The 25,683-nt window shown below is 45.9% G+C and overlaps 1 protein-coding gene across 1 annotated transcript in view; it reads right to left on the bottom strand.

Moving 5' to 3' along the window:
* Positions 1 to 4,303, bottom strand: part of LOC146867929 (protein Wnt-4) — a 193,151-nt gene extending 188,848 nt beyond the window's left edge. Inside the window, exon 1 of the mRNA XM_085608653.1 lies at positions 4,086 to 4,303. Within this exon, the coding sequence (XP_085464779.1) occupies positions 4,086 to 4,162 (77 nt within the window). The 5' untranslated portion in view covers positions 4,163 to 4,303. The remainder of the gene's footprint in view (positions 1 to 4,085) is intronic.
* Positions 4,304 to 25,683: the final 21,380 nt, after the last annotated feature.

The following is a 25,683-nucleotide window of genomic DNA, read 5'->3' as shown; positions in this document are numbered from 1 at the left end:
AAACTTCAAAATGCTTGGCCGTGCTTCAAAAAACGTATTAAAAAATGCAATAGACGATTTCGTAAATTGGACATCGACATCACAGATTTGAGTCCAGGTGCTCTAACTGGGTTTCTTAACACACAACAAACCTAGTACTAGCGACACAAAATGTGCATATCTTACAACAGATACCCTTCCGTGGAAAACGACAGTGAAATTCAAAGTTTGCTCCTCCGCTGATATGTAACACCTGAAACCCAGTGCACAATATATATCTATATGAACTCATGTATACATCCTGGGTACAGACCAGGTAACCAACCGTAAAGTGACAGGACTGTGGGGGCTGGCTAACAATGGTGCAGTAGGTGCAGTGACCCCCGACTCCCAGTTTCCCTGCGAACCTGGATCAGTACTGTATTTTACCGCCCACCGGTTGCCAGGAGGCCGTTTTCTTGCTCTGGCTGTGACCCACAGACCGGAAGGCTGTGTTTACTTCCAAAATGTCAAAAACAAGCTACATTTCAGCTACTTTTTAACACGCTGAGATGCTGGGCGTACAGAGGTCGGTGCCCAGTTACTTATTTGCCGAAAGGTCTGTGCTAATTTCACAAAACAGCGGGCACTGGAGGGGGCGGGGCGCTGCCTCTGGTCAACCATACTGTCGAGTCCCCACCGCAGTGTCAGAGTGCCTGGCATCCCCCGGGTGTGCAGCAGATGACACGGTTGAGCTGCGCAGACGGAGTCACGCCGGCTCGCTCTGAGTGAGCAACGTGTGTTTTCTTCAGCAGCGTGCAGGGGACAGGTCCCTGCTTGCCAGCATCCTTCACCGCACCTTAATATTCAAAGAGGAGCTCAGCGGGACTGCTCTCTCTTGGATTAACCTGCGTATTACGTCTGGCAGATATTAAGAGCGATTTGCTTCCAAAACAGAGCTGTCAAGACACTGGATGAGACACGGGAGGGCACTGCAGGGGAAGGAGGGGTGCAGCTGGAATGTGGGTGCGGGTCACACTCTGCACGAAGCACTGGCGTGGATGGAGGGGGAGAGACTGGGGGCGGGGGTGAGACGAAGGTTTGAACACTGCGTTTTATTTTTAGAATCGTAATTTTCTCGATGCCACTCACCTTCCACAAAACCCCTTGTATAAAAGTAGGAAGCTTCCCTTTCAGACACGCTTCTGACACTTGTCAACATATTATAATTTCTGCTCTCAAAAACAGTCAAATTTTGGTGTAAATTCTAGTTCATCTGTTACAAAAGGTCTCTACATGATCCAGCGGTATGGCAGCATGTGTGTTTTGGGGAAATTGTGCTCTAGACGTACAGATGAAAAAAAAGCCAATAAGAATTCTACTGATTAAATTAAAAACATATTTGGTGAAACATATTTGCAGCATTACACACCAAAAACAAGTTCAGAGACCGCTGTTTTTTTTCAGTAGAAGTTCATTGAACGTGGAAACCCGGTAATATAACAAATGAATTAAGTTAAAAAAAACATTTGCAATTAGGCTACTGAACCTTCCACCAGGTAACCCCGATAAAAAGTTTTTAAAAAAATGCATGCCACCCCATTTCTGCAGTGTCTTGGCATGTTGCTGTTTGGGTTTTTACCTCTCCAACGCCATCATGGCACCAAGAACGTATCAGAAACATGCACTCTTGCTCCAAAGTTCCATGACCTGTATTCAATTACTCCCTTTTTTGGTGCACATGTGCGCAGCACCCGCAGCCCCTAAGGCTAGGCTGGTGTATGTATTATTCCTTATTACACCTGTAATTTACACACCTTGTCCACCACATACCCCGCCCATCACACTGCCAAGCGCTGAGTACTGTAACACCGCCAACCGTTCAGTTCTGTAACACGATAAATGCACTTCGGTGGTCATCTTGCACAATATGAAAACACTTCCCACCCAGGCTCAAAATAAAAACCACAACCTTCTAATGATGCACCCTGAGCAGTGTAGCCTGCTATCCGTGTTGGTGTGTCTTGCCCCACACAGGGGTAGAACGTGCTATACAAATGCCACCATACAATACACAATGGAGACCAGTGGTTTAAAAAGGAAATAGATTAGTGTAAGTGTTCCTTATCCCAGAGTACGTTTGCTCCTGAGAAGTGCTGTTTCTCCCCTATTAAAAGCATTGGAGACGTGCTGAGAAGTGCCGGTACAATCCCTTCCAAATGAAAGAAGTGCAGGTACTGAGTGCTGGCGGCGGCAGACAACCCACTGAGACACAGGCACGCGCCTCAATGTAGGAGGAATCTCAACTCATTGACTCCAAGCAGAGTGTGCTGTGACATTAGGACGCATGATACTTTTGAAGACAGGGGGTTGGGCACACCCCCAGGATGTACAACTTGCAGATCACTTTGGCTTGGAGGACGTCATTGTTATTAAGATGAAACCTCCCGGCACACGCGAGAGATGTCACCACAGACGTATGAAAGACCAAGCGTCGTTTCCATTTTTGAAAACACTGTGTGATCCTGGGCAAAATAAATTTTTTTATATGCCAATATCTGCCAAAACCGGGAGTGAGAGATGATTTAACGCGCGATTGTTTGATTTACATAAAATACACGGTTTCTAGGGAGGTGGGCACATAATCTTCCCTGCAGTGTTTCACATCCCTCGAACTCAGGGCAATCGCCCGCTCTGCCAACCAATGTCACCCTCTTAGGAATGGTACATTCTACACACTTCCCAGCATTCAAACATATAGGAAGATCGCGCTTTACTCGCATGTGTATGTGCTGAAACGCAGTCGCAGCTCCGCGGGACATGCTATGCACGGCAACAAAAGCAGACCAAGAAAACACAATGAGTCTTGGAGGGCGTATTTAAGGGTAAAGGGACTAGTGCCGGGTGCGTGATTCGTGGAAACCTCCACTGTCTTTAATGGAACCAGCATCTTCAGAACAGTTCACCCCGTTCACTTCAATGTGATCACCCTTTCATCATATCTTCACCATTTAGCTTCCACTGGCTTCAAAGCCATCACTAAGCGCTTTGGCGTTTCGCCGGAGGTATAACGCGCTATATGAATGCAACAGCAAATTGCAAATCTCCAACGTAGCAGACCTTCATCCTTGCGGAATGGCTCACCTCGACTGACTGCAATGGTGTGGTATCACGCCACCTACCTTAAGACCGACCTGCACTGAATTCAATGGAACCTCCCCTTTAAATCGCTTTGCTCTGACACGAGAGACTGTGTGCTTTAGAGTGGCATGCAAAGAAACCTGGCTGTCGCTGTAGCAAGTTTAGGGGGTGACAGGAGAAATAAACACACCCCGAGCTCTAAACGTGCTCCGAAGCAGACCTGGATGGGCCCACACTGTTTTCCAAATCTTTAAATAGAAAGTTAACTTTGCGCCAAAAACACAAGCTGCGGGACTTGGAACATGAGAGCTAAGACAACACACATATCCTGCAGCGAAAATGAGGGGGCTGTTTGCAGGAAGACACCTGCTACTGGTGGCAGATATCTGCTGCAGGGGAAACATGCGCCGCGCATCCTGGCGTCTGGGAAGGTGACTAGGGGCTCAAGGTAAAAGTGTAACTTTCAGTTAATAAGTGAAAGGAAAAAAGCACGACTTCCCCCATCCGTTTCCCCTGGGTGCCATGGTGCGTGGTTAAAAGAAAAAGGCGGGATGGCTGACATTGGGAAATAAGGGTATGACCCCAACAGGCAATTCTAAGTGTCAAGTAGTGCTCCTGCGTGTCACGCATGTAGTGCTATCGAGGGATTCCACGGTCCATCCCGCAAGCAAGCAACATTCATCTGCCACCTGACCTAGTAGTAAAACTGCTTCATTTGCCTACAGAGGGCCCCTCAGACTCATGGGACCCGGGTGCCACTGTAACTGCTGCATCATTGATTACAACGCCAGTACTCTGCCCCAGCTCCACAACCACAGCAGTCTGACTGACAACCAACCGGTTCCCGAGCAGTCCGGTCAGGCTCTGTTAAAAGACAACATCTGATCTGCAGATATGAGTGACGTGAAGGGCAGCAGGTTGTGCAATCGGCGCTCAGCCGCGCTGCGCGGCTCTCGCGGGAGAAGGAAGCAAGGAAAAGGACTCACAGCCAGTTGCTGGCGTTGGCCGAGAAGACGGCGAGGATGAGCATGAGCAGGGAGCGCAGGCAGTACTCCGGGGTCATCCTGAGGCGCTCACAGCGGCCCGCCGCGGCTCCTCGGCGCCGGCTGCAGAGGTCTCTCCACGGGCTGCGCTGGGTTCCCCATAATATGCAGCAAATTCCCCGGCACTTCAGGCTTCACCGGAGCTCCTCCTGCAGAAGAGAGAGGCTCCTCCCTAGGGGCTGGCGGGCACGCCCCCGGGCGGACAGACCGCCCCCGGGCGGTGAAAGCCCTTCTTATGGGGATTGAGTTGTGGGCACTGTCCCTACGGCGCCCCGGACGCCCTGTAGTAACTCTGACAGCTCTCGTGTCCCCCGCGATGACCCCTCGCTCCCCTCGGCAGCCCCAGCTGCCCTGTGAGGTCGCTGCCTTCCTCTTCACCCTTGACTTTCCTTCCACGCACCCGGATCCGGATGTTCCTGTCCTTTAAATCCATGTCCACGGGCGTGCGACACTGCAGTTTGCCTTAACACCCCCATTGCTCGTAACCGCCCCTTGCGCTCACTTTTCTTTTTTTCTTTAACTTTCAGCAGCTCCCCAGTGGCAACCCTTTGCGTCAGAAAAATGTAGAATCCTATATGGCCTGAGATTTGAAATAGAAGTATGCATTCCTTAATGGGAGACCGGCGTATCGACTTTAGAAATATCGACGTTTCGGATTTCCCCTGGAAACAATCGAACAACTTAGTCAATTTTTGCATTTTTACAGCACATTTTTTCATTTAATGACTTGAAAGCATTACAATTTAAAGGCGCACTCACGTACAATGGAATTTACCTATGGGGAACTCTCAGTAAATGAGATGCAGGAGAAATTTGCTGCGTTAAGCAATACATTTGATGTATATTCCTCTTTAGGAGTGAACACTTTCAAGATGTGCCATGATTTTGCCAGCAGTGAGACTCATCACACCAGAAATGCCCACAATCTTCCAGTAGTTACCAGCTATGCCTCATGCTTGGAATGGCCTGCAGATGCCAGAAGGAGAGAGGCGAATACAGCAGTAACTGAGGCATCCAGGGCGTTTTAAGGGACGGGCAGAGTGAGCAGTGTGCCCAGGGCCCTCACCACACAAGGGGCTCCTGTGGAAAGTGAACCTTCTCCCTACTTGATCTGTGTCTTCTGTTTCTCTATCTAACCACCCTACCTCTTTGCCTACCTACCACTTTGTCTCTTTCTACTATTTTTCGTCTTAAGGATTTTTGCCAGGGTATGGTGAGACGTGGGTCCCTTGCCCACTTTGCCACTGGATTCAACAAGCTAGCCTGGCTAATGAAGGGTGTTAACCAGAAACCGGTCCCAGGATGCTTGTTTCTGGTTCAGGAAAGACCTGGCTTGGTAGTTCAGGCTGGACTGTTCCCATGAGGCACAGGGTCAAGACTGATTTGCATATAGCTGGGTCTGAAATGAGGTGGCAAAGTGAGCTAAAGAATGATGATTGATTCAACCCAGATCTGTGACTGGGGGTGAGTGTCTGAAAAGTTTTAGAGCTCCGTCCATCATCTCCTTGTGTTTTCTTTGTTCGCCCTAAGTTGGCGCCCTGGCTGATAAAGGGTGTTGCCCAGAAACCGGTCCCAGGATGCTTGTTTCCAGTTCAGGGAAGAAATGGGTTGGCAGTTCGGGCTGGACTGTTCCCATGAGGCACAGGGTCAAGACTGATTTGCATATAGCTGAGTCTGAAATGAGGTGGCAAAGTGAGCTAAAGATTGATGATGGATTCAACCCAGATCTGTGACTGCGGGTGAGTGTCTGAAAAGTTTCAGCGCTCCGTCCATCATCTCCTTGTGTTTGCTTTGTTTGCCGTAAGTTGGCAGGGTATGCCCAGATGTGGGTCCCTTGCTTACTTTGCCACTGAATTCAAGCTAGCCTTGCTGATAAAGGGTGTTACCCCAAAACTAGTCACAGGATGCTTGTTTCGGGGTCAGGGAATACCTGGCTTGACAGCTCGAGCTGGACTGTTCCCATGAGGCACAGGGTCAAGACTGATTTGCATATAGCTGGGTCTGAACTGAGGTGGCGAAGTGAGATAAAGAATGGTGAAGGATTCAACCCAGATCTGTGGCTGTAGGTGAATGTCTGAAAAGTTTTAGCACTCCTTCCATCATCTCCTTGTGTTAACTTTCAAGATTTGCCATGATTTTGCCAAAAGTGAGACTCATCACACCAGAAATGCCCACAATCTGCCAGTAGTTACCAGCATTGCTCCTGAGCTATGCCTCATGCGTGGAATGGCCTGCAAATGCCAGAAGGAGAGAGGTGAATACAACAGTAACTGAGGAATCCTGAGCGTTTTAAGGCATGGGCAGAGTGGACAGTGTGCCCAGGGTCCCCACCACCCAAGGGGCTCCCGGGGAAAGTGAACCTTCTCCCTACTTGATCTGTGTCTTCTGTTTCTCTATCTAACCACCCTATCTCTCTGGATACATCTGCCACTCTGTCTCTTTCTGCTTTTTTTCATTTTAAGGATTATTGGCAGGGTATGCCCAGATTCGCCACCGTCCCGCGCATCTGAAGAACAACCACCGGCAGGAGATCCTTCTCCCACCTCACCGCCAAGACATGGAACACCCTCCCACTGAGCCTACGACAGACTCAAGACCTGCTGACCTTCAGGAGGATGCTCAAGAACTGGCTGTTCGATCAGTAGCGCCCCCCCCAGCGCCTTGAGACCCTCGCGGGTATGTAGTGCGCTTTACAAATGATTGATTGATTGATTGAAGTTGGCAGGGCATGCCCAGATGTGGGTCCCTTGGTCTCTTTGCCACTGGATTCATGCTAGCTGGCTGATATGGGGTGTTACCCTGAAACCGGTCCCAGGATGCTTGTTTCCGGTTCTGGGAAGACCTGGCTTGGCAGTTCGGGCTGGACTGTTGCCATGAGGCACACGGTCAATACTGATTTGCATATAGCTGGGTCTGAAATGAGGTGGCGAAGTGAGCTAAAGAATGATGATGGATTCAACCCAGATCTGTGACTGGGGGTGAGTGTCTGAAAAGTTTTAGCGCTCCGTCCATCATCTCCTTGTGTTTTCTTTGTTCGCCCTAAGTTGGCGCCCTGGCTGATAAAGGGTGTTACCCAGAAACCGGTCCCAGGATGCTTGTTTCCGGTTCAGGGAAGAAATGGGTTGGCAGGTCGGGCTGGACTGTTCCCATGAGGCAAAGGGTCAAGACTGATTTGCATATAGCTGGGTCTGAACTGAGGTGGCGAAGTGAGCTAAAGAATGGTGATGGATTCAACTCAGATCTTTGACTGGGGGTGAGTGTCTGAAAAGTTTCAGCGCTCCTTCCATTATCTCCTTGTGTTAACTTTCAAGATTTGCCATGATTTTGCCAGTAGTGAGACTCATCACACCAGAAATGCCCACAATCTGCCAGTAGTTACCAGCATTGCTCTGGAGCTATGCCTCATGCTCGGAATGGCCTGCAGATGTTAGAAGGAGAGAGGCGAATACAACAGGAACTGAGGCATCCAGATGCATTTTTAAGCATGGCCACAGTGGGCAGTGTGCTCAGGGCCCCCACCACCCAAGGGGCTCCTGGGGAAAGTGAACCTTCTCCCTACTTGATCTGTGTCTTCTGTTTCTCTATCTAACCACTCTATCTCTCTGCCTACATATACCACTCTGTTTCTTTCTACTATTTTCATCTTAAGGATTTCTTCGGGGTCCTGACTCCTGGGCAAAACATATTTGAAATGTTTTTGTGTGACCCTGTTAAAGTTTTACATATAATTTGGCACTCTGTGCTTCAATTAGCAGGAAATGGGTGATGAAATGCAAATTTGTTCTATACAAGGGCCCTAGAAATGTGTCTGGGTAGCATAATACTTCAGATAACCCTGGATGCAATCATACACACATCCATCTACACATGCATACACACTTACTGTAAACAAAGGAACTGCTCAGATGGTGCCCTTGACCCTGTCTGCTGTTCCTCCAGTTCTCAGTACCATGCTTCCAGAGCACTAGCTGGTCCAGGGTCAGGTAGCAACAGCATAGTGGCATCCTGGCACCTCATGTTTTACTTGAGCTCATTGAAGAAGTGACCAGTCTATGCAGCTTCTAGTAAGCCACATGGTGAGTGCCCATATGTTGTGGGCTTCCCCCTGTCTATTGTACCACGGGACCTGCATTTGAAACATAAAACATGACTTGTCTGCGGCCTTCGACACGGTCCATCATGATTTGCTGATGGACCGATTGTGAGAATGTGGAGTCCAAGGCAAAGCATGGGAACTTTTGAAGTCTTTCCTTTCGTACAGAAAGCAAACCGTGTCTCTTGGCACATTCTGTTCCAAACTGTTTACTTTGCCCTGCGGGGTTCCGCAGGGCTCTTCTCTTAGTCCGACACTTTTCAATGTATATGTTTCCTCGCTTGCACCTCTGATCAGGTCATTTGGATTTGCTCTGACATCGTATGCAGATGACGCTCAGATCGTGGTGTCTCTGCTACCAGGGCATTAGAGGGGGACCAAACTACGATTTCATGATTGCATGGATGCAGTGGGTATATGGATATCCCAAAACTGTTTAAAACTTAACTCAGGTAAGACGAAGGTCATTTTGTTTGGCAACGCTCCCAAGTTTTGGACTCCAAGTTGGTGGCCAGCTTCGTTGGGCGTACTTCCAATCCCCTCCAGGAAAGTAAAAAACCTAGGAGTTGTGATTGACGATAGGCTTCAGTTTGAAGACCAAGTTAACTCAGTTGTTTCGGCTACCACATTTGCCCTGAGAACATGTAAGAAAATCTTACAGTATCTACCAAAGGAAAATAAACGCACAGTAGTAACCGCACTAACTATGACAAGGCTGGATTACTGCAACAGCCTCTACCTTAACATCCAGGAGCGACTGTTGCATAAACTCCAACTTCTACAGAACTCGGCCGCTAGACTGTTTACAGAGACATCTAAGTTCGCCTCTGTTTCTGGCGACATCAGAAGACTCCACTGGCTGCCTATTAAGAAACGGGTGCAGTTTAAATCACTCTGTACCGTCTTTAAAGCTCTTCACGAGACCGGTCCGGAGCATTTGAAGCAGCAGTTTCGGTGGTATGTTCCTAATAGACCACTACGTTCTCTAGGAGCTAAATTGGTAGCAGTTCCAATCTTTCGAAAAACCAGCTGGGGAGGCAGGAGTTTTCGGGTGGGGGCAGCCAAAGCTTGGAACGCCCTCCCATTTCAGCTTCGAAATAGTATGGATCTCCTGGCTTTCAGGAAAGCCTTAAAAACCTGGCTGTTTAATGGTTAATCTGTGGCCTTTTGGTGAGTTCTTTGGGAGGTTCTTTGTAGATAGCGCCAGGACACCTTCGGGTAACAGTTTGCGCTCTAGAAATATTATAACATAACATAACAACACAATGACTGGGAGGTCACATTTAAGACTGCTTTGACAGAGTTCTGACTGCTTGCTAATGCATTTAGCCCCCTGACGGTGAAGGACTGGGTTATTCTAAGACCCAGCGGTGCCAGGGGACAACACCTGAAACCTTCGTGGGTTACCTGTTCTGGCGTACAAAACACAGAGAAACGGGACACTTCCAGCGACGTCAGAGATCAGCGTTTATTTACTGCAGGGATACAGAGATCACAAGAAGTACACAATGTGTAGGTTCTCGGAGACTGCTTCAAATTGCAAAAGTGGATCGCTCCTTTTATACACGTTTTTGCCATTGCACAGTATGGCGAACAAAAGTTACAACTCAGTTCCCACAATAAACTTCGAAAGAGTCGTGTTCATGTTTCAGGAGGCCGGAACATTGCCGGTTCCCAACTGTAAAAACATATCTCCCCGTAATAAAACACATTCCATTCTGACCGTAAACACATTAGGAGAGAGGACAAGAACAGATGCCAAGAAAGGACAAGGATGCACAACACGTTAAAGAAGAGTGTCAGGAGTAATAAAGGAAACTTGATGACAGGATCAAAGACCTCGTGTCCAGTGCATGCATGACTGAAACAATAGGCTAGCACGGCAAGATGAGTCCCGAGCGGGGCCATCTGCCTTCGCCATGTCATTTCCCTTATCGTAAAAGTCACCCTCAAAGAAACACGTGTCCCTCATGTAAGCTTGGGAGTCCCAGGGTCACGAAGCGGGCAACGTCCGTTCGCTGGCTACTTGAGGGCAAGAAACAAAATGGATGTCGTATCTAAAATGGAACCCGAGGGTTCGGATGAACAAACCCAAGAATGAGACGAACCATACGTGGTGGCGTAGCGAAACTGCGTACACCCACTATACTCGTCATTTGCGGTTCGTAGACACCGAACTCATCCATATTCGTCACCACTCAAAAAATGTCGTTCCGTCTCACACGGAACCTCAGACGCTCCTTTTGCCCTCAGGTAGGCAAGCACTAGTCAAGATCGGAATCGATTTCAATATTCATCAGATCGTTCACCTGTTGCTGGAACATCATTCTACTCATCAATGTCTCCTTGGTAACAGATGGCGGCTTATACACGTTGTAGCACAAAGGCCACATAAGGCAGGACCACACTGTACACAAAGACAACACGTGAATAGAAACGTTACAACAACCCCTACGATCATCAGAATGTTCCAACCCCAAGTGGATATCAAACCCCAAAACCATCCTAGAAGTGTCCAATTACCTTCGTCCACGTGTATGGACTCGGAAATCTTGTGCAACTTTGAGATGGCTTGGTAGACAGTTGGAGCATTGTCAGGAATGAAAATGCAACAGCTCGAATGGATAACTTTACACACACCACCTCTATCTGCGAGAACGACGTCTAGAACCATCCGGTTCTGCAACGTCATGAGTCTATCCGCCTGAAGTTCAGCTGTTAAGTTACCAAGGGCACTCGCGGTAATATTAGCAGTCGACTCGACTACACGGGTCAACTGTCTTATGTTCCTACTATTAACCATAGGTCCCCAAAACGGCAGGAAACCCTTAAAGAAATCTCCTGCTTCTTGACCGGCAGTATCCTCTTTGCTAATAACGCCTCTCACAACTCTAGTCTTGTGATAGTCTGAGACCACTGTAAAAGTCGGTGGTAAAAGATTCGCAATATAACAGGTACCCGAAAAATCACGGGGTAGCCATGTATATGCACGTTCATAACATATGAAATAAGTGCCCTTAGCAGTCAGGAAAACAGGGGAAGAGAGCATCGGTAGGACACACGTGTCAGTACAAGCACTGTTCCCAAGTTGTGCTCTCGGATTTCGACCCAAACCTTTCAAGCAGAAATTACCGAGGTGTGGTACAATCCATATTGGGGACGAGCTCTTAAGCTGTCTATCACCCACTGAAACACTATACTCAGCCTCACTCAGATCCTTATAGGCTTGCACCTCTTCATCTGGGATAAGCGATGCATCAAAAACATCTCTATCTAAATCCGCTATCGCTATCGCCAAAGGCTTGTGGTACGGACCAGGACCAAAATTAACAGAGCGTGGCTCTCGACTGGGGTAGGAATCTAGTGCGCTACGAAACATAGTTTGGAATGCTCGAGCGGAACCCTGAGAGCTGTAAGGAAGGACCAAATACGGAATACCCCTATCCATGGTATGTGGCATTAACCCACACACCCAACAGTTGGTAGTATTCATCACCAACTGATGCTGATGTAGGAGTTGAACGAAGGAGTTATTCATAAATTCCGCACGTCTAACCTGTTCGTGTTGAGGCAAAGGATGAAAAGAATGTGGGGAAACAGTGGTGATGGAGCTTAGGTTAGGAGAAAAGGTAGGTGAAACAGAAGGCAATAACAACTGTATTCCAAAATACACTCCGCCCACCAATAGCATAGATACAGTCAGAAACAGTAGGAATACCTGAAACCGAAAACATTTTGTTCGTACAACCCTATATAACTCTGATCTCTGCGCCGACATCCTTTCTACTTCCAACAGCTTAGAGAATGCCATCCTCTACAAACCGTCCGTGACGTACTTGACGCACTTCGTTCTGAGTAGCGATTATCAATCCCCAGGAGTTCCCAGGAATCGACAAAAGTAACCAACCTAGCGTCAGAAACCTGCTAAACAGAAAGGAGTACCCGCACGGCCCTACGGTAACCCGGATGGTAGGTTTTCCTCAAAACGTTCAGTTTTAACACAAATCTCTTTAGCAGTGAAAAACACATAAAAAAACTCAAAAAGAAAGGATGTAATTGTCCATAATGCTCATCGCACCGAAAAAGGAGGGAAAAAAACAAATATACGACTTAATTTTTATTAGTCCTTGAACGAAGAAAGTATCGACTTCTTCCAGGTCGAGTTTGCTCTGTAAACAATTGTTCAGCTGGCGCAACAGTGTTCGATAAAGTGGACAACGAGTCGGACCTTGGGTTCTTTGCTACTGATGACTCCACCCGTGGGTTTGGCAGTGACATATCATCTCCTACAGGTTGAGCGTCACTAAACGGCACAAAGTTTAAAGGAGTCTCAGTTTCCGTTGCCGCAATCCCAGTTCTCACCCAACCGTCTGTTGGTGAGGGGATCGGTACCTTTTTCGTGTGGCCGGCGTGGACCCAGTTCTTCTGGCCCTCCAATCGAACCGCAGTCCTCGTTGTCAACAAGACTTGAAAAGGTCCTACGAATCTTGGCTCCAAGTTACGTTTCCGACCAAAATTTCGGGTAACGACCCAATCGCCTGGCCGGAGCTGATGTCCAGGACCTTCTGTCTGCGCCGGTAGAGCTTCAAAGACCTGTTGATGAATCAACCGTAGTTTAGTGGTCAAATCATGAAGGTAATCAATTAGCATTGGATACTCAAGACTATCAAAGGCCTTAGGTCTCGGGACTCCCCAAATGTTCGCAGGGCGGCCGAACACAATCTCATATGGGCTAAGCCCTACTCGAGAGTGTACAGTCGCCCTGGTTGATAAGAGAGCCAGAGGTAAGGCATCAGGCCATGATAGACCAGTGGAAGCTTGTATTTTTGCAAGTTTCAGTTTCAGGGTACCATTGTACCCTTCAACCAAACCCGCTACCTGAGGATGATTAGCGCTATGGAATTTTTGGCGGATTCCAAGGCCCTTACACACACTCTGCATCACACTTCCTACAAACTCACTTCCATTATCCGACCACACGATCCGTGGCATTCCATACCTGGGAAAGTATTCCTTCAGCAGGATTTTCGCTGTGGACAGGGCAGTGTTATCCTTAAGAGGATAGGCCTCAATCCATCTAGAAAACGCGCAAACCACAACCAAAACATACTTCAGGTTATTGCATCTCTCCATATGGATAAAGTCCAGTTGGATCACCTCAAAGGGACAAACAGGGGGAGCAAAATGACCAGGTGGAGTGGGTGTGCCCTTGCCAGGATTGTGCATCAAACACACCATGCAATTCTTAACCACTCTCTCAGCACACTTAGTAATACCCTCATTCTTCCATACAGGGGACAAGAACTTACATATCCCTTTTGCACTAATATGTGACAACCCATGAGCCATCGTTACGACAGCTAATACGTAAGCATCTGGTAACATCCACCTTTGACGTTCCGTCAAGTCAACCCAACATCCATGCATATCCAACCTTCCCGTACTTTCTTTCCACTTGATCTTTTCAGCTTCAGTTGCCTCGTTCTGAATTGCCTTCACACTCTCAACAGTGTCTTCACACATGCCAGTTTCCGTCGGCCATCTCGCTGAACTTGTCACATACATTCGAGTTGTAAGATTCCTAGCCGTTTCCTTAGCAATCTCATCCGCAAATGCATTACCACGACCAACATCATCCGTCACTTTCCGATGTGCGCTACATTTAACAATCGCCACTTGTTTAGGCAAGGTAAGCGCATCCAAAAGATCATTCACTAGCTGCCCGTGTTGGATCTTCGTCCCATGCGATGTCATAAATCCTCTTTCTCTCCAAAGTCTTCCAAAACTGTGCGCAATGCCGAATGCGTACTGACTGTCGGTAAACACATTCACTCGCTTTCCTTTAGACAAGACACATGCCCTTGTCAATGCAATCAACTCTGCTGCTTGTGCTGAATTCTGATTCAATCTCGCACTTTCCACAACCGTGCTCAACGTCACTACAGCATACGCAGTCGTCACATCGCCATTCGGCAATTTGAATCAAGAACCATCAACATACAAAGTACCATCAGGATCTGCCAAAGGAGTGTTTTTCAGGTCCACACGACCCTTTGTTTCTTCCTCAGTTCGTAAATAACAATCATGTGGTGGTACATCATCTGATTCCGTATTACTCGGCAATAATGTCGCCGGATTCAGTACATTACAACGCTTAATCTGTATATGACTTGCCAAAAGGGTCAGCTCGTACCCAGACAACCTAGCACTCGTCTGTGGTAAATTTAAATTACCTAGACTTAATTTATGCGGTAAAGTTCAATAAGAATAACTCAGTAAAAATAAGAGGCAGAATCCGTGGTATTTGAGGTTTTAAAAGGGGATTTATTCCTTACAAAGGAATTGGTTCGAACCAGGCAATCGGATTCCGTCACCACGAAGGTTCGGGAAGGGATAGGCAATACTTTATTGACAGGTTGTCATAAATATAGTCAATGCATTACAGCAAAGACAAATGCAGAAGGCGTGACAGCTGAGAAGAGAGATAAGAATACACATACGTAATGAAAAAAGGCGTTACAATAGGCGTGCATAAGGGCGTGTACTAGAAACGTCATTATGAGGATGTCACAGGTGGGTGGATCCATAAAAGAATCCTGCAAGGTCAGCAGAAATATATGGCAGAGATGCGCGTGCAGCAGCATGACGTGTGATTGACGTGTAACTGGAGGGTGAAGGGGACTTGACATTTAGCCCTACATGAGGAGACAGAAGTCTGGGATGTCAGAACAACCTAATCCCAAATCGTATCTAATATCTTGTGTTTAAGGAACTGTATTATCTGGAAGGAAATGTCTCTCAGGCAGAGGCTATCCTATACTGACTGCTAGTGCGTGTATAAGTGTCTACGTGTCTACATGAGATGCGAGGGGGCATGGGCCTACCATGGTAACAGGAGCTATGAATTACTTGCACGGAGACAGTAAGGCTGGGCCCTTTGCTCTGTAGCTGGAAGGATGTTTACCTAAACTACTAATAAGAACAACAAGAGAGCGAGGAAAAGGAAAACTTGTCCTCTTCCCCAGAACAATATGATCAAACAAAATGGACAAGTTTCATGACTCAAAGCAAACTTTTTTCGCTGTCATTGTTGAAAACAACGTGAAAGGAGGGAGAGCACAACTGCTGTGTAAGAAACCCCTCACCCACCTACCTAGTAGGTGGCATGCTTCATCATCGGGGCCCAACTGGATTGTCTAGCACAATCCAGTTGTGCTACAACGCCTGAGATACAGCGGAGCAGGGTTATGAGCAGTAAGTGGAGTGCTATGTGTGAAGTGATTAAGAGTTAAAAAAGTCTCTGGGAAATGCCCTATGAAAAAACTTTAATTATAAGGGTCCCAGGACTAATGTAAAAAGGGGTTTTTTTTTGCGGGATACGTAATTAGGAATGTTATTTTCCTTATATCCCTAGAAACTAAGGTCAACTAGTTTCAGCCTTCTTGATAGTTCTAGAGGCTTTCGTCAGGACCAGCCAAAATTAATGATAAAAATAATTTTGGTGAATGGCCGTAAAAATAATATACAGGCCAAGTGTAAATATCAGCACACACCCTAAAGTGTGCTGTGAGTGTGGTGATGAGGTACTCACAGTAACTCCGTTTGAGATTACCTGCAAATGAAGAATTAATTTAGAAATGGGGAACAGTTGTGAATCATGCATATATACTAAATGCATGCTCCTTTCGGCTAGAAGGCTAGTGGTCTCGAACTAAACTGATTTTGTGAGAGTGCATGGACACTATAGAGGCTTGCGTGGCTACAATGTGCCCCACGGGATCCGTGAGTGAGTAATAGATGTAGTATTGGGGCACATGGTGCGCATATTCGTTATCCATTATGTGCGTGCCTATAGCGCGGTCATACACATATTGTACGTATAGAGTTGTGACTGTGCGAGTATTGAAGACACTAGTAGCTGATGTGCTAAAGTAGCCAAGTGCACGTGCAGTATTGTAATGCGAAGATTACATGGTGGTATATATCAACATTATGTCTGCTGTGTGTGCCGTTCAGCAGACAGACATTCGTGCTTAAAATTGAAAGACAAACAACAACTAGATGACAGACAACATAAAATACAGTCTCACTTGAGTAGGGAGGTTGTTATTCCTCTCGAGTTAGAACGCCGTTTGGTTCTCCGCTTGCCCTTAATGGAGAAGGAATGGCGAGGAGAGTGTAAGAGCGTAAACGCACTTTACAGGAAAAAGGGGGGGGTTTGCAGCGTTAAAGCAGTGTGGTATTGAGGGTCTAGACCGGTCCATGGTAGACCCGTTTGTACTCACAGTTTGTAAGGGAGAACAGGTCCGAAATACCTAGGGCGGCGATCGGTTCCGCTTGTTCAGCGCCGATACACGGACGGGGAGTGGTTAAGAAGGCCGGCAAGCAGGAAGTTGCGTGCTGCCGCTGGGAAGACTAGAACGTCTTCATTGCGAATGGAAATAAAAGAAATACTCGGTATCCCGTGTGCGGAGCACTGAGTAGAGGTGACACGAAAAAGAGTGACACGAAAAAAGAGTAGTTGGATCTCTGGGCAGATAAACATTTTAAAATATTAAAAGGGAGGAAACAGAATTATGAAGTGGGACAGAGTGAAGAGCTCCTAAATATTAGGAGGTATCCTGCGAGGCCTGCTATGCCAATGTATTAGGAGGGAGGGTAAAAGGAAGGGTAACAGGCTACCGCTTAGGGCTGCGTGATGAGTAGCGGTACTTGCTATGCCTATGTATGAGAGGGCGGGTAAAAGGAAGGGTAACAGGCTACCGCTTAGGGCTGCGTGATGAGTTTTAAGAGTAGCGGTGTTTGGTGCAGATCAGCTAGTAGTGGCGGTGAAGGGCATAGGGGTCTGCACAGTACAAAAATTGACGTTTGCACAAGACTGGACAGGTCATATATTTATAGACTATAGAGCGATCGAAAGCAGTGATTAGATGTCATCAATGCCGATGTATGCTGTTCCAGGGTACATTATCGTTAAGTCCTGTAATGTGGGTTGAGAGTCTATAGACCCAGCGTTGTTCTTTTTCGAAAAGACGTTCCTGGATGTCGGTTGGGCTGGGGTCTAGTTGTTCAATAACTACCCATGACATGTCATTGGTGGTATGTCCCTTGGCTAGGTAGTGTTCAGTGAGTCTTGTGGTGCTGCGTTTGCAGCGGATGTTACTGCGATGCTCGCAGATTCTGGTTTTGACCTTTCTGGTGGTCATCCCAACATATCGCAAATTACATGGGCATGTGATGAGGTAGATGACGTTTGCCGAATTGCAGTTGGTATGTTTCTTGATTGTCCAGATTTTATCCTGTTCAAGATTGAGTGTTTTTGTGGCTTCGGTGAGATGGCAAATGCTACAGTTGCCACATGGGTAGTGGCCTGTCACTTCTGGAAGTCCCCATGCATTCAAAACTGTACTAGGCATGCTCAGTGTCTTTTTTGGCCTGGTCGGTACTAGGCTGTCTCTGAGATTATGGGACCTCTTGTACGAAAATAGGGGTTTTTTCCATTGTAGTTTGCCTGAGGTTACAATTTTCCAATTGTTTTGTATCAATTTTGCTACTTGATTGGAGATGGTGTTAAAGGTGGTTACACACGTGAGTGGTATGGTAGTTGACAGATTCATCTTGGGTTCCAATAGACCTTCACGGTTTTGGTTACGGGCTCTTTTTTGTGCTTTGTGGATAACTTTGTTTGGGTATCCACGGTTTTGAAGTTTTGTAGTTAGTTCTTCTGATTGGTTTTTGAAATCTTTAAGATCACTACAGTTACGGCGCAATCTGAGGTATTGGCCGAACGGCAGATTGTCCCTTAGAGGCCTAGGGTGGAAACTCTGGAAATGCAGAAGTGAATTTTTCGCTGTTGGTTTAAAGTGAGTTTTAGTCATCAGTATTCCATCTTTTGCTTCAATTTCCAGGTCTAGAAAGGTGATTTTGGTTTTGCTTGTGGTGTGAGTAAATCGTAGGTTTGGATCTAGTGTGTTAATCCAATTCAGGAATTCATTAAGTCTTTGGTTATTACTTGTCCAAATTAAGAGTACATCGTCGATGTATCTTTTGTAGAACGTGATGTCTTGATTGTAAATTGATTGAGGGTTGAGGATATATACTTCTTCAAAATTAGACACGTACAGCCCCGCTACACTAGGAGCGAAGGTGCTCCCCATAGAAGTTCCGTACTGTTGTAGGAAGAGGGTACCTTCATATTCGAAAAAATTATCTTTGAGGGCTATTTCCGCACATTCCATTATGAATGATTTTGGGGTGTTATACTCCCAGATTGTTTTATCAAGGGAGGTGCGGAGAACCTCTAGGGTGTCATCTTGGGGTAGGCTGGTATAGAGGCTCTCAATGTCTAGACTTACAAGGATGGATGTAGTAGGGTTGAATTCCAGGTTGTTAATTTGGCTCAGTAAGTCTTTAGTATCTTTTAAGTACGCAGGAGTCGACTGAACTATAGGTTGTAGATAGAAATCACAGAAGCGGGACAGGGGTTCAAGCAGTGAGCCTATTCCAGAGACGATGGGTCTACCCGGTGGTGGTGTTTTATTTTTATGTATTTTTGGGATGGTGTAGAAGTATGGAATGGTTTTACCACCTGAGGTAAGGAATAATGCCTCTTGTTTGCTAATGTAGCCATTAGATTCTGCTTCGTGAACCATGATGTCAATTTTGGTCTTGACTCTATTAGTGGGATCTTCGTTCAGTATTTTGTAGTTCTTTGGATCATCTAGGAGGCGAGTGCATTCTAGATGGTAGGCATTCCGATTTTGAATAACTATCCCTCCTCCTTTATCAGCTGGTTTGATGATAATGTCTCTGTTGTTTTTGAGACTCCGGATGGCATTGAACTGTTGAGTTGTAGTGTTGTTAAATCCTTTGTTCTCCTGAGTATTCTCTATGCCTTTGTATATCGCTTGTTCGAATGCGATGAGTTTGGCTGGTGTTGTATGAGGAGGAGGAATGAAAGTTGATTTCAATTTGAGGGTGGTGTCACCTTTTGCTTCTTGTTGTGATTCCTTATTCGGTGAGTTTTCAAAAAAAGCTTTAAGTTTAAGCTTACGAAAGAATTCTGATAATTCACAGTGTAATTTGAATTTATCCAGTTTCGCTGTGGGTGAAAATCCAAGGCCTCTATTGAGGACCTGTTCCTCCGCTGTTGTGAGAGTATGGTTTGAAAGATTGGTTATTAGGCTCTGCTTGTGCTCGGCTGGGGTTCCTTCGTTCTGCTGCGTGTGTTGGCACTTGGGTTCTGATTGTCTTCCCAGTGTACTTGGTTTCCTCGTTGGCGTCTTCCGCGTCCCCTCTGGCCTGATCCTAAAAAAGGAAACCGTTGGTTGGGGTTGCCAAATTGGGGGTGGGGTTGTTGAAATTGTGGGTTCCAGCCATAGAACATTGGTTGAGTCATGGGAGGGAAAGGAGCCGGGTAATTGGGTACCATTCCTGGGTGCATGTTAGGCCATGGTTGTTGCCAGTGTGTGTTTCTTCCTCTGCCTCTTCCCCGTTGTCTGTTTGTGTAGTAACTTTTCTCTGATCCTGAGCTCTCATTACTGCCACCACTATGTATTGAGGAACCTTCTTCTGAAGATATAGAGTGGCTAGATCTCGTAGGGGTTTTGTAGTCTGCGTCAGAATATGGGTATGTTTTGACATATGAGAATTTTTTTAAGTCTTTTTGAAATTGTTGGATCTTGGATTGTGTTAGCTCTTCTTTGTAATCTGCTATTTCTTTATTGACCTCCTCTAGTCTTTTCTTATATGATGTTAACGTGGTTTTGAAGTGTTGTTCAGTTGCCTGGATTTCTATAAGGATCGCATCTGAAAGTCTTTTTGCTGTTTGGATGATCAGAATGATCCAGTCTCTTGTGCAGTGCCATGCAATTTGTGCCCAGTCTCTACGGAATGCTGCATCGTCTAGGAAGATGCGTGGCGCGTTAGTTACTATTAGGCCTTTTGGGGCTGTATTGGAACGCAAATATTCAGTCAGTATTACCCCGTGTAATATTGTTCCTATTCATTTGATAAGCACAAACTATAACTTCTGACACACCATGGCAGAAAATGCAGGACTCACGTTTACTGACGAGGATGTCAACAACATCTTAGCAGCTACTCCTTTATTAGCTGACTTCAATGTGGCACAAACAATTTCTCACAGCGCAGATTGGGAGAATCTTTCTGAGAAAAAAAGAACACGCATAAGAACAATATTACACGGGGTAATACTGACTGAATATTTGCGTTCCAATACAGCCCCAAAAGGCCTAATAGTAACTAACGCGCCACGCATCTTCCTAGACGATGCAGCATTCCGTAGAGACTGGGCACAAATTGCATGGCACTGCACAAGAGACTGGATCATTCTGATCATCCAAACAGCAAAAAGACTTTCAGATGCGATCCTTATAGAAATCCAGGCAACTGAACAACACTTCAAAACCACGTTAACATCATATAAGAAAAGACTAGAGGAGGTCAATAAAGAAATAGCAGATTACAAAGAAGAGCTAACACAATCCAAGATCCAACAATTTCAAAAAGACTTAAAAAAATTCTCATATGTCAAAACATACCCATATTCTGACGCAGACTACAAAACCCCTACGAGATCTAGCCACTCTATATCTTCAGAAGAAGGTTCCTCAATACATAGTGGTGGCAGTAATGAGAGCTCAGGATCAGAGAAAAGTTACTACACAAACAGACAACGGGGAAGAGGCAGAGGAAGAAACACACACTGGCAACAACCATGGCCTAACATGCACCCAGGAATGGTACCCAATTACCCGGCTCCTTTCCCTCCCATGACTCAACCAATGTTCTATGGCTGGAACCCACAATTTCAACAACCCCACCCCCAATTTGGCAACCCCAACCAACGGTTTCCTTTTTTAGGATCAGGCCAGAGGGGACGCGGAAGACGCCAACGAGGAAACCAAGTACACTGGGAAGACAATCAGAACCCAAGTGCCAACACACGCAGCAGAACGAAGGAACCCCAGCCGAGCACAAGCAGAGCCTAATAACCAATCTTTCAAACCATACTCTCACAACAGCGGAGGAACAGGTCCTCAATAGAGGCCTTGGATTTTCACCCACAGCGAAACTGGATAAATTCAAATTACACTGTGAATTATCAGAATTCTTTCGTAAGCTTAAACTTAAAGCTTTTTTTGAAAACTCACCGAATAAGGAATCACAACAAGAAGCAAAAGGTGACACCACCCTCAAATTGAAATCAACTTTCATTCCTCCTCCTCATACAACACCAGCCGAACTCATCGCATTCGAACAAGCGATATACAAAGGCATAGAGAATACTCAGGAGAACAAAGGATTTAACAACACTACAACTCAACAGTTCAATGCCATCCGGAGTCTCAAAAACAACAGAGACATTATCATCAAACCAGCTGATAAAGGAGGAGGGATAGTTATTCAAAATCGGAATGCCTACCATCTAGAATGCACTCGCCTCCTAGATGATCCAAAGAACTACAAAATACTGAACGAAGATCCCACTAATAGAGTCAAGACCAAAATTGACATCATGGTTCACGAAGCAGAATCTAATGGCTACATTAGCAAACAAGAGGCATTATTCCTTACCTCAGGTGGTAAAACCATTCCATACTTCTACACCATCCCAAAAATACATAAAAATAAAACACCACCACCGGGTAGACCCATCGTCTCTGGAATAGGCTCACTGCTTGAACCCCTGTCCCGCTTCTGTGATTTCTATCTACAACCTATAGTTCAGTCGACTCCTGCGTACTTAAAAGATACTAAAGACTTACTGAGCCAAATTAACAACCTGGAATTCAACCCTACTACATCCATCCTTGTAAGTCTAGACATTGAGAGCCTCTATACCAGCCTACCCCAAGATGACACCCTAGAGGTTCTCCGCACCTCCCTTGATAAAACAATCTGGGAGTATAACACCCCAAAATCATTCATAATGGAATGTGCGGAAATAGCCCTCAAAGATAATTTTTTCGAATATGAAGGTACCCTCTTCCTACAACAGTACGGAACTTCTATGGGGAGCACCTTCGCTCCTAGTGTAGCGGGGCTGTACGTGTCTAATTTTGAAGAAGTATATATCCTCAACCCTCAATCAATTTACAATCAAGACATCACGTTCTACAAAAGATACATCGACGATGTACTCTTAATTTGGACAAGTAATAACCAAAGACTTAATGAATTCCTGAATTGGATTAACACACTAGATCCAAACCTACGATTTACTCACACCACAAGCAAAACCAAAATCACCTTTCTAGACCTGGAAATTGAAGCAAAAGATGGAATACTGATGACTAAAACTCACTTTAAACCAACAGCGAAAAATTCACTTCTGCATTTCCAGAGTTTCCACCCTAGGCCTCTAAGGGACAATCTGCCGTTCGGCCAATACCTCAGATTGCGCCGTAACTGTAGTGATCTTAAAGATTTCAAAAACCAATCAGAAGAACTAACTACAAAACTTCAAAACCGTGGATACCCAAACAAAGTTATCCACAAAGCACAAAAAAGAGCCCGTAACCAAAACCGTGAAGGTCTATTGGAACCCAAGATGAATCTGTCAACTACCATACCACTCACGTGTGTAACCACCTTTAACACCATCTCCAATCAAGTAGCAAAATTGATACAAAACAATTGGAAAATTGTAACCTCAGGCAAACTACAATGGAAAAAACCCCTATTTTCGTACAAGAGGTCCCATAATCTCAGAGACAGCCTAGTACCGACCAGGCCAAAAAAGACACTGAGCATGCCTAGTACAGTTTTGAATGCATGGGGACTTCCAGAAGTGACAGGCCACTACCCATGTGGCAACTGTAGCATTTGCCATCTCACCGAAGCCACAAAAACACTCAATCTTGAACAGGATAAAATCTGGACAATCAAGAAACATACCAACTGCAATTCGGCAAACGTCATCTACCTCATCACATGCCCATGTAATTTGCGATATGTTGGGATGACCACCAGAAAGGTCAAAACCAGAATCTGCGAGCATCGCAGTAACATCCGCTGCAAACGCAGCACCACAAGACTCACTGAACACTACCTAGCCAAGGGACATACCACCAATGACATGTCATGGGTAGTTATTGAACAACTAGACCCCAGCCCAACCGACATCCAGGAACGTCTTTTCAAAAAAGAACAACGCTGGGTCTATAGACTCTCAACCCACATTACAGGACTTAACGATAATGTACCCTGGAACAGCATACATCGGCATTGATGACATCTAATCACTGCTTTCGATCGCTCTATAGTCTATAAATATATGACCTGTCCAGTCTTGTGCAAACGTCAATTTTTGTACTGTGCAGACCCCTATGCCCTTCACCGCCACTACTAGCTGATCTGCACCAAACACCGCTACTCTTAAAACTCATCACGCAGCCCTAAGCGGTAGCCTGTTACCCTTCCTTTTACCTGCCCTCTCATACATAGGCATAGCAAGTACCGCTACTCATCACGCAGCCCTAAGCGGTAGCCTGTTACCCTTCCTTTTACCCTCCCTCCTAATACATTGGCATAGCAGGCCTCGCAGGATACCTCCTAATATTTAGGAGCTCTTCACTCTGTCCCACTTCATAATTCTGTTTCCTCCCTTTTAATATTTTAAAATGTTTATCTGCCCAGAGATCCAACTACTCTTTTTTCGTGTCACTCTTTTTCGTGTCACCTCTACTCAGTGCTCCGCACACGGGATACCGAGTATTTCTTTTATTTCCATTCGCAATGAAGACGTTCTAGTCTTCCCAGCGGCAGCACGCAACTTCCTGCTTGCCGGCCTTCTTAACCACTCCCCGTCCGTGTATCGGCGCTGAACAAGCGGAACCGATCGCCGCCCTAGGTATTTCGGACCTGTTCTCCCTTACAAACTGTGAGTACAAACGGGTCTACCATGGACCGGTCTAGACCCTCAATACCACACTGCTTTAACGCTGCAAACCCCCCCCTTTTTCCTGTAAAGTGCGTTTACGCTCTTACACTCTCCTCGCCATTCCTTCTCCATTAAGGGCAAGCGGAGAACCAAACGGCGTTCTAACTCGAGAGGAATAACAACCTCCCTACTCAAGTGAGACTGTATTTTATGTTGTCTGTCATCTAGTTGTTGTTTGTCTTTCAATTTTAAGCACGAATGTCTGTCTGCTGAACGGCACACACAGCAGACATAATGTTGATATATACCACCATGTAATCTTCGCATTACAATACTGCACGTGCACTTGGCTACTTTAGCACATCAGCTACTAGTGTCTTCAATACTCGCACAGTCACAACTCTATACGTACAATATGTGTATGACCGCGCTATAGGCACGCACATAATGGATAACGAATATGCGCACCATGTGCCCCAATACTACATCTATTACTCACTCACGGATCCCGTGGGGCACATTGTAGCCACGCAAGCCTCTATAGTGTCCATGCACTCTCACAAAATCAGTTTAGTTCGAGACCACTAGCCTTCTAGCCGAAAGGAGCATGCATTTAGTATATATGCATGATTCACAACTGTTCCCCATTTCTAAATTAATTCTTCATTTGCAGGTAATCTCAAACGGAGTTACTGTGAGTACCTCATCACCACACTCACAGCACACTTTAGGGTGTGTGCTGATATTTACACTTGGCCTGTATATTATTTTTACGGCCATTCACCAAAATTATTTTTATCATTAATTTTGGCTGGTCCTGACGAAAGCCTCTAGAACTATCAAGAAGGCTGAAACTAGTTGACCTTAGTTTCTAGGGATATAAGGAAAATAACATTCCTAATTACGTATCCCGCAAAAAAACCCCCCTTTTTACATTAGTCCTGGGACCCTTATAATTAAAGTTTTTTCATAGGGCATTTCCCAGAGACTTTTTTAACTCTTAATCACTTCACACATAGCACTCCACTTACTGCTCATAACCCTGCTCCGCTGTATCTCAGGCGTTGTAGCACAACTGGATTGTGCTAGACAATCCAGTTGGGCCCCGATGATGAAGCATGCCACCTACTAGGTAGGTGGGTGAGGGGTTTCTTACACAGCAGTTGTGCTCTCCCTCCTTTCACGTTGTTTTCAACAATGACAGCGAAAAAAGTTTGCTTTGAGTCATGAAACTTGTCCATTTTGTTTGATCATACCTAAACTACTAGACAGGAATGTATTTCTCGAGGAGCGGAGCAGATAACTTGAAGGCTAGATACAGTCTTGGCAGGCAACAGGCCGGGCCAGGCACCGTTAGCCACGCAGGGAGTAAGACAAAGGTCATGGATACAGATGCAGGTCCAGGCTGGAGCATTCAGAGGCAGAAGGCAGGAAAAGCTTGATGGCAGAATTCAGGGCCTAACTTGCCAGAGCTGAAAAACGTGAAAGGTACACCATATAAAGACGGTGGCAAGGCATACTTAGGAACGGAATATTCGACC

This window comes from Triturus cristatus, chromosome 1_2 (genome assembly GCF_964204655.1).
Source record: "Triturus cristatus chromosome 1_2, aTriCri1.1, whole genome shotgun sequence".
Taxonomy (NCBI): domain Eukaryota; kingdom Metazoa; phylum Chordata; class Amphibia; order Caudata; family Salamandridae; genus Triturus; species Triturus cristatus.
The sequence above is the reverse complement of the archived record's forward strand: the minus strand, read 5'-3'. Positions and strand labels throughout refer to the sequence as shown.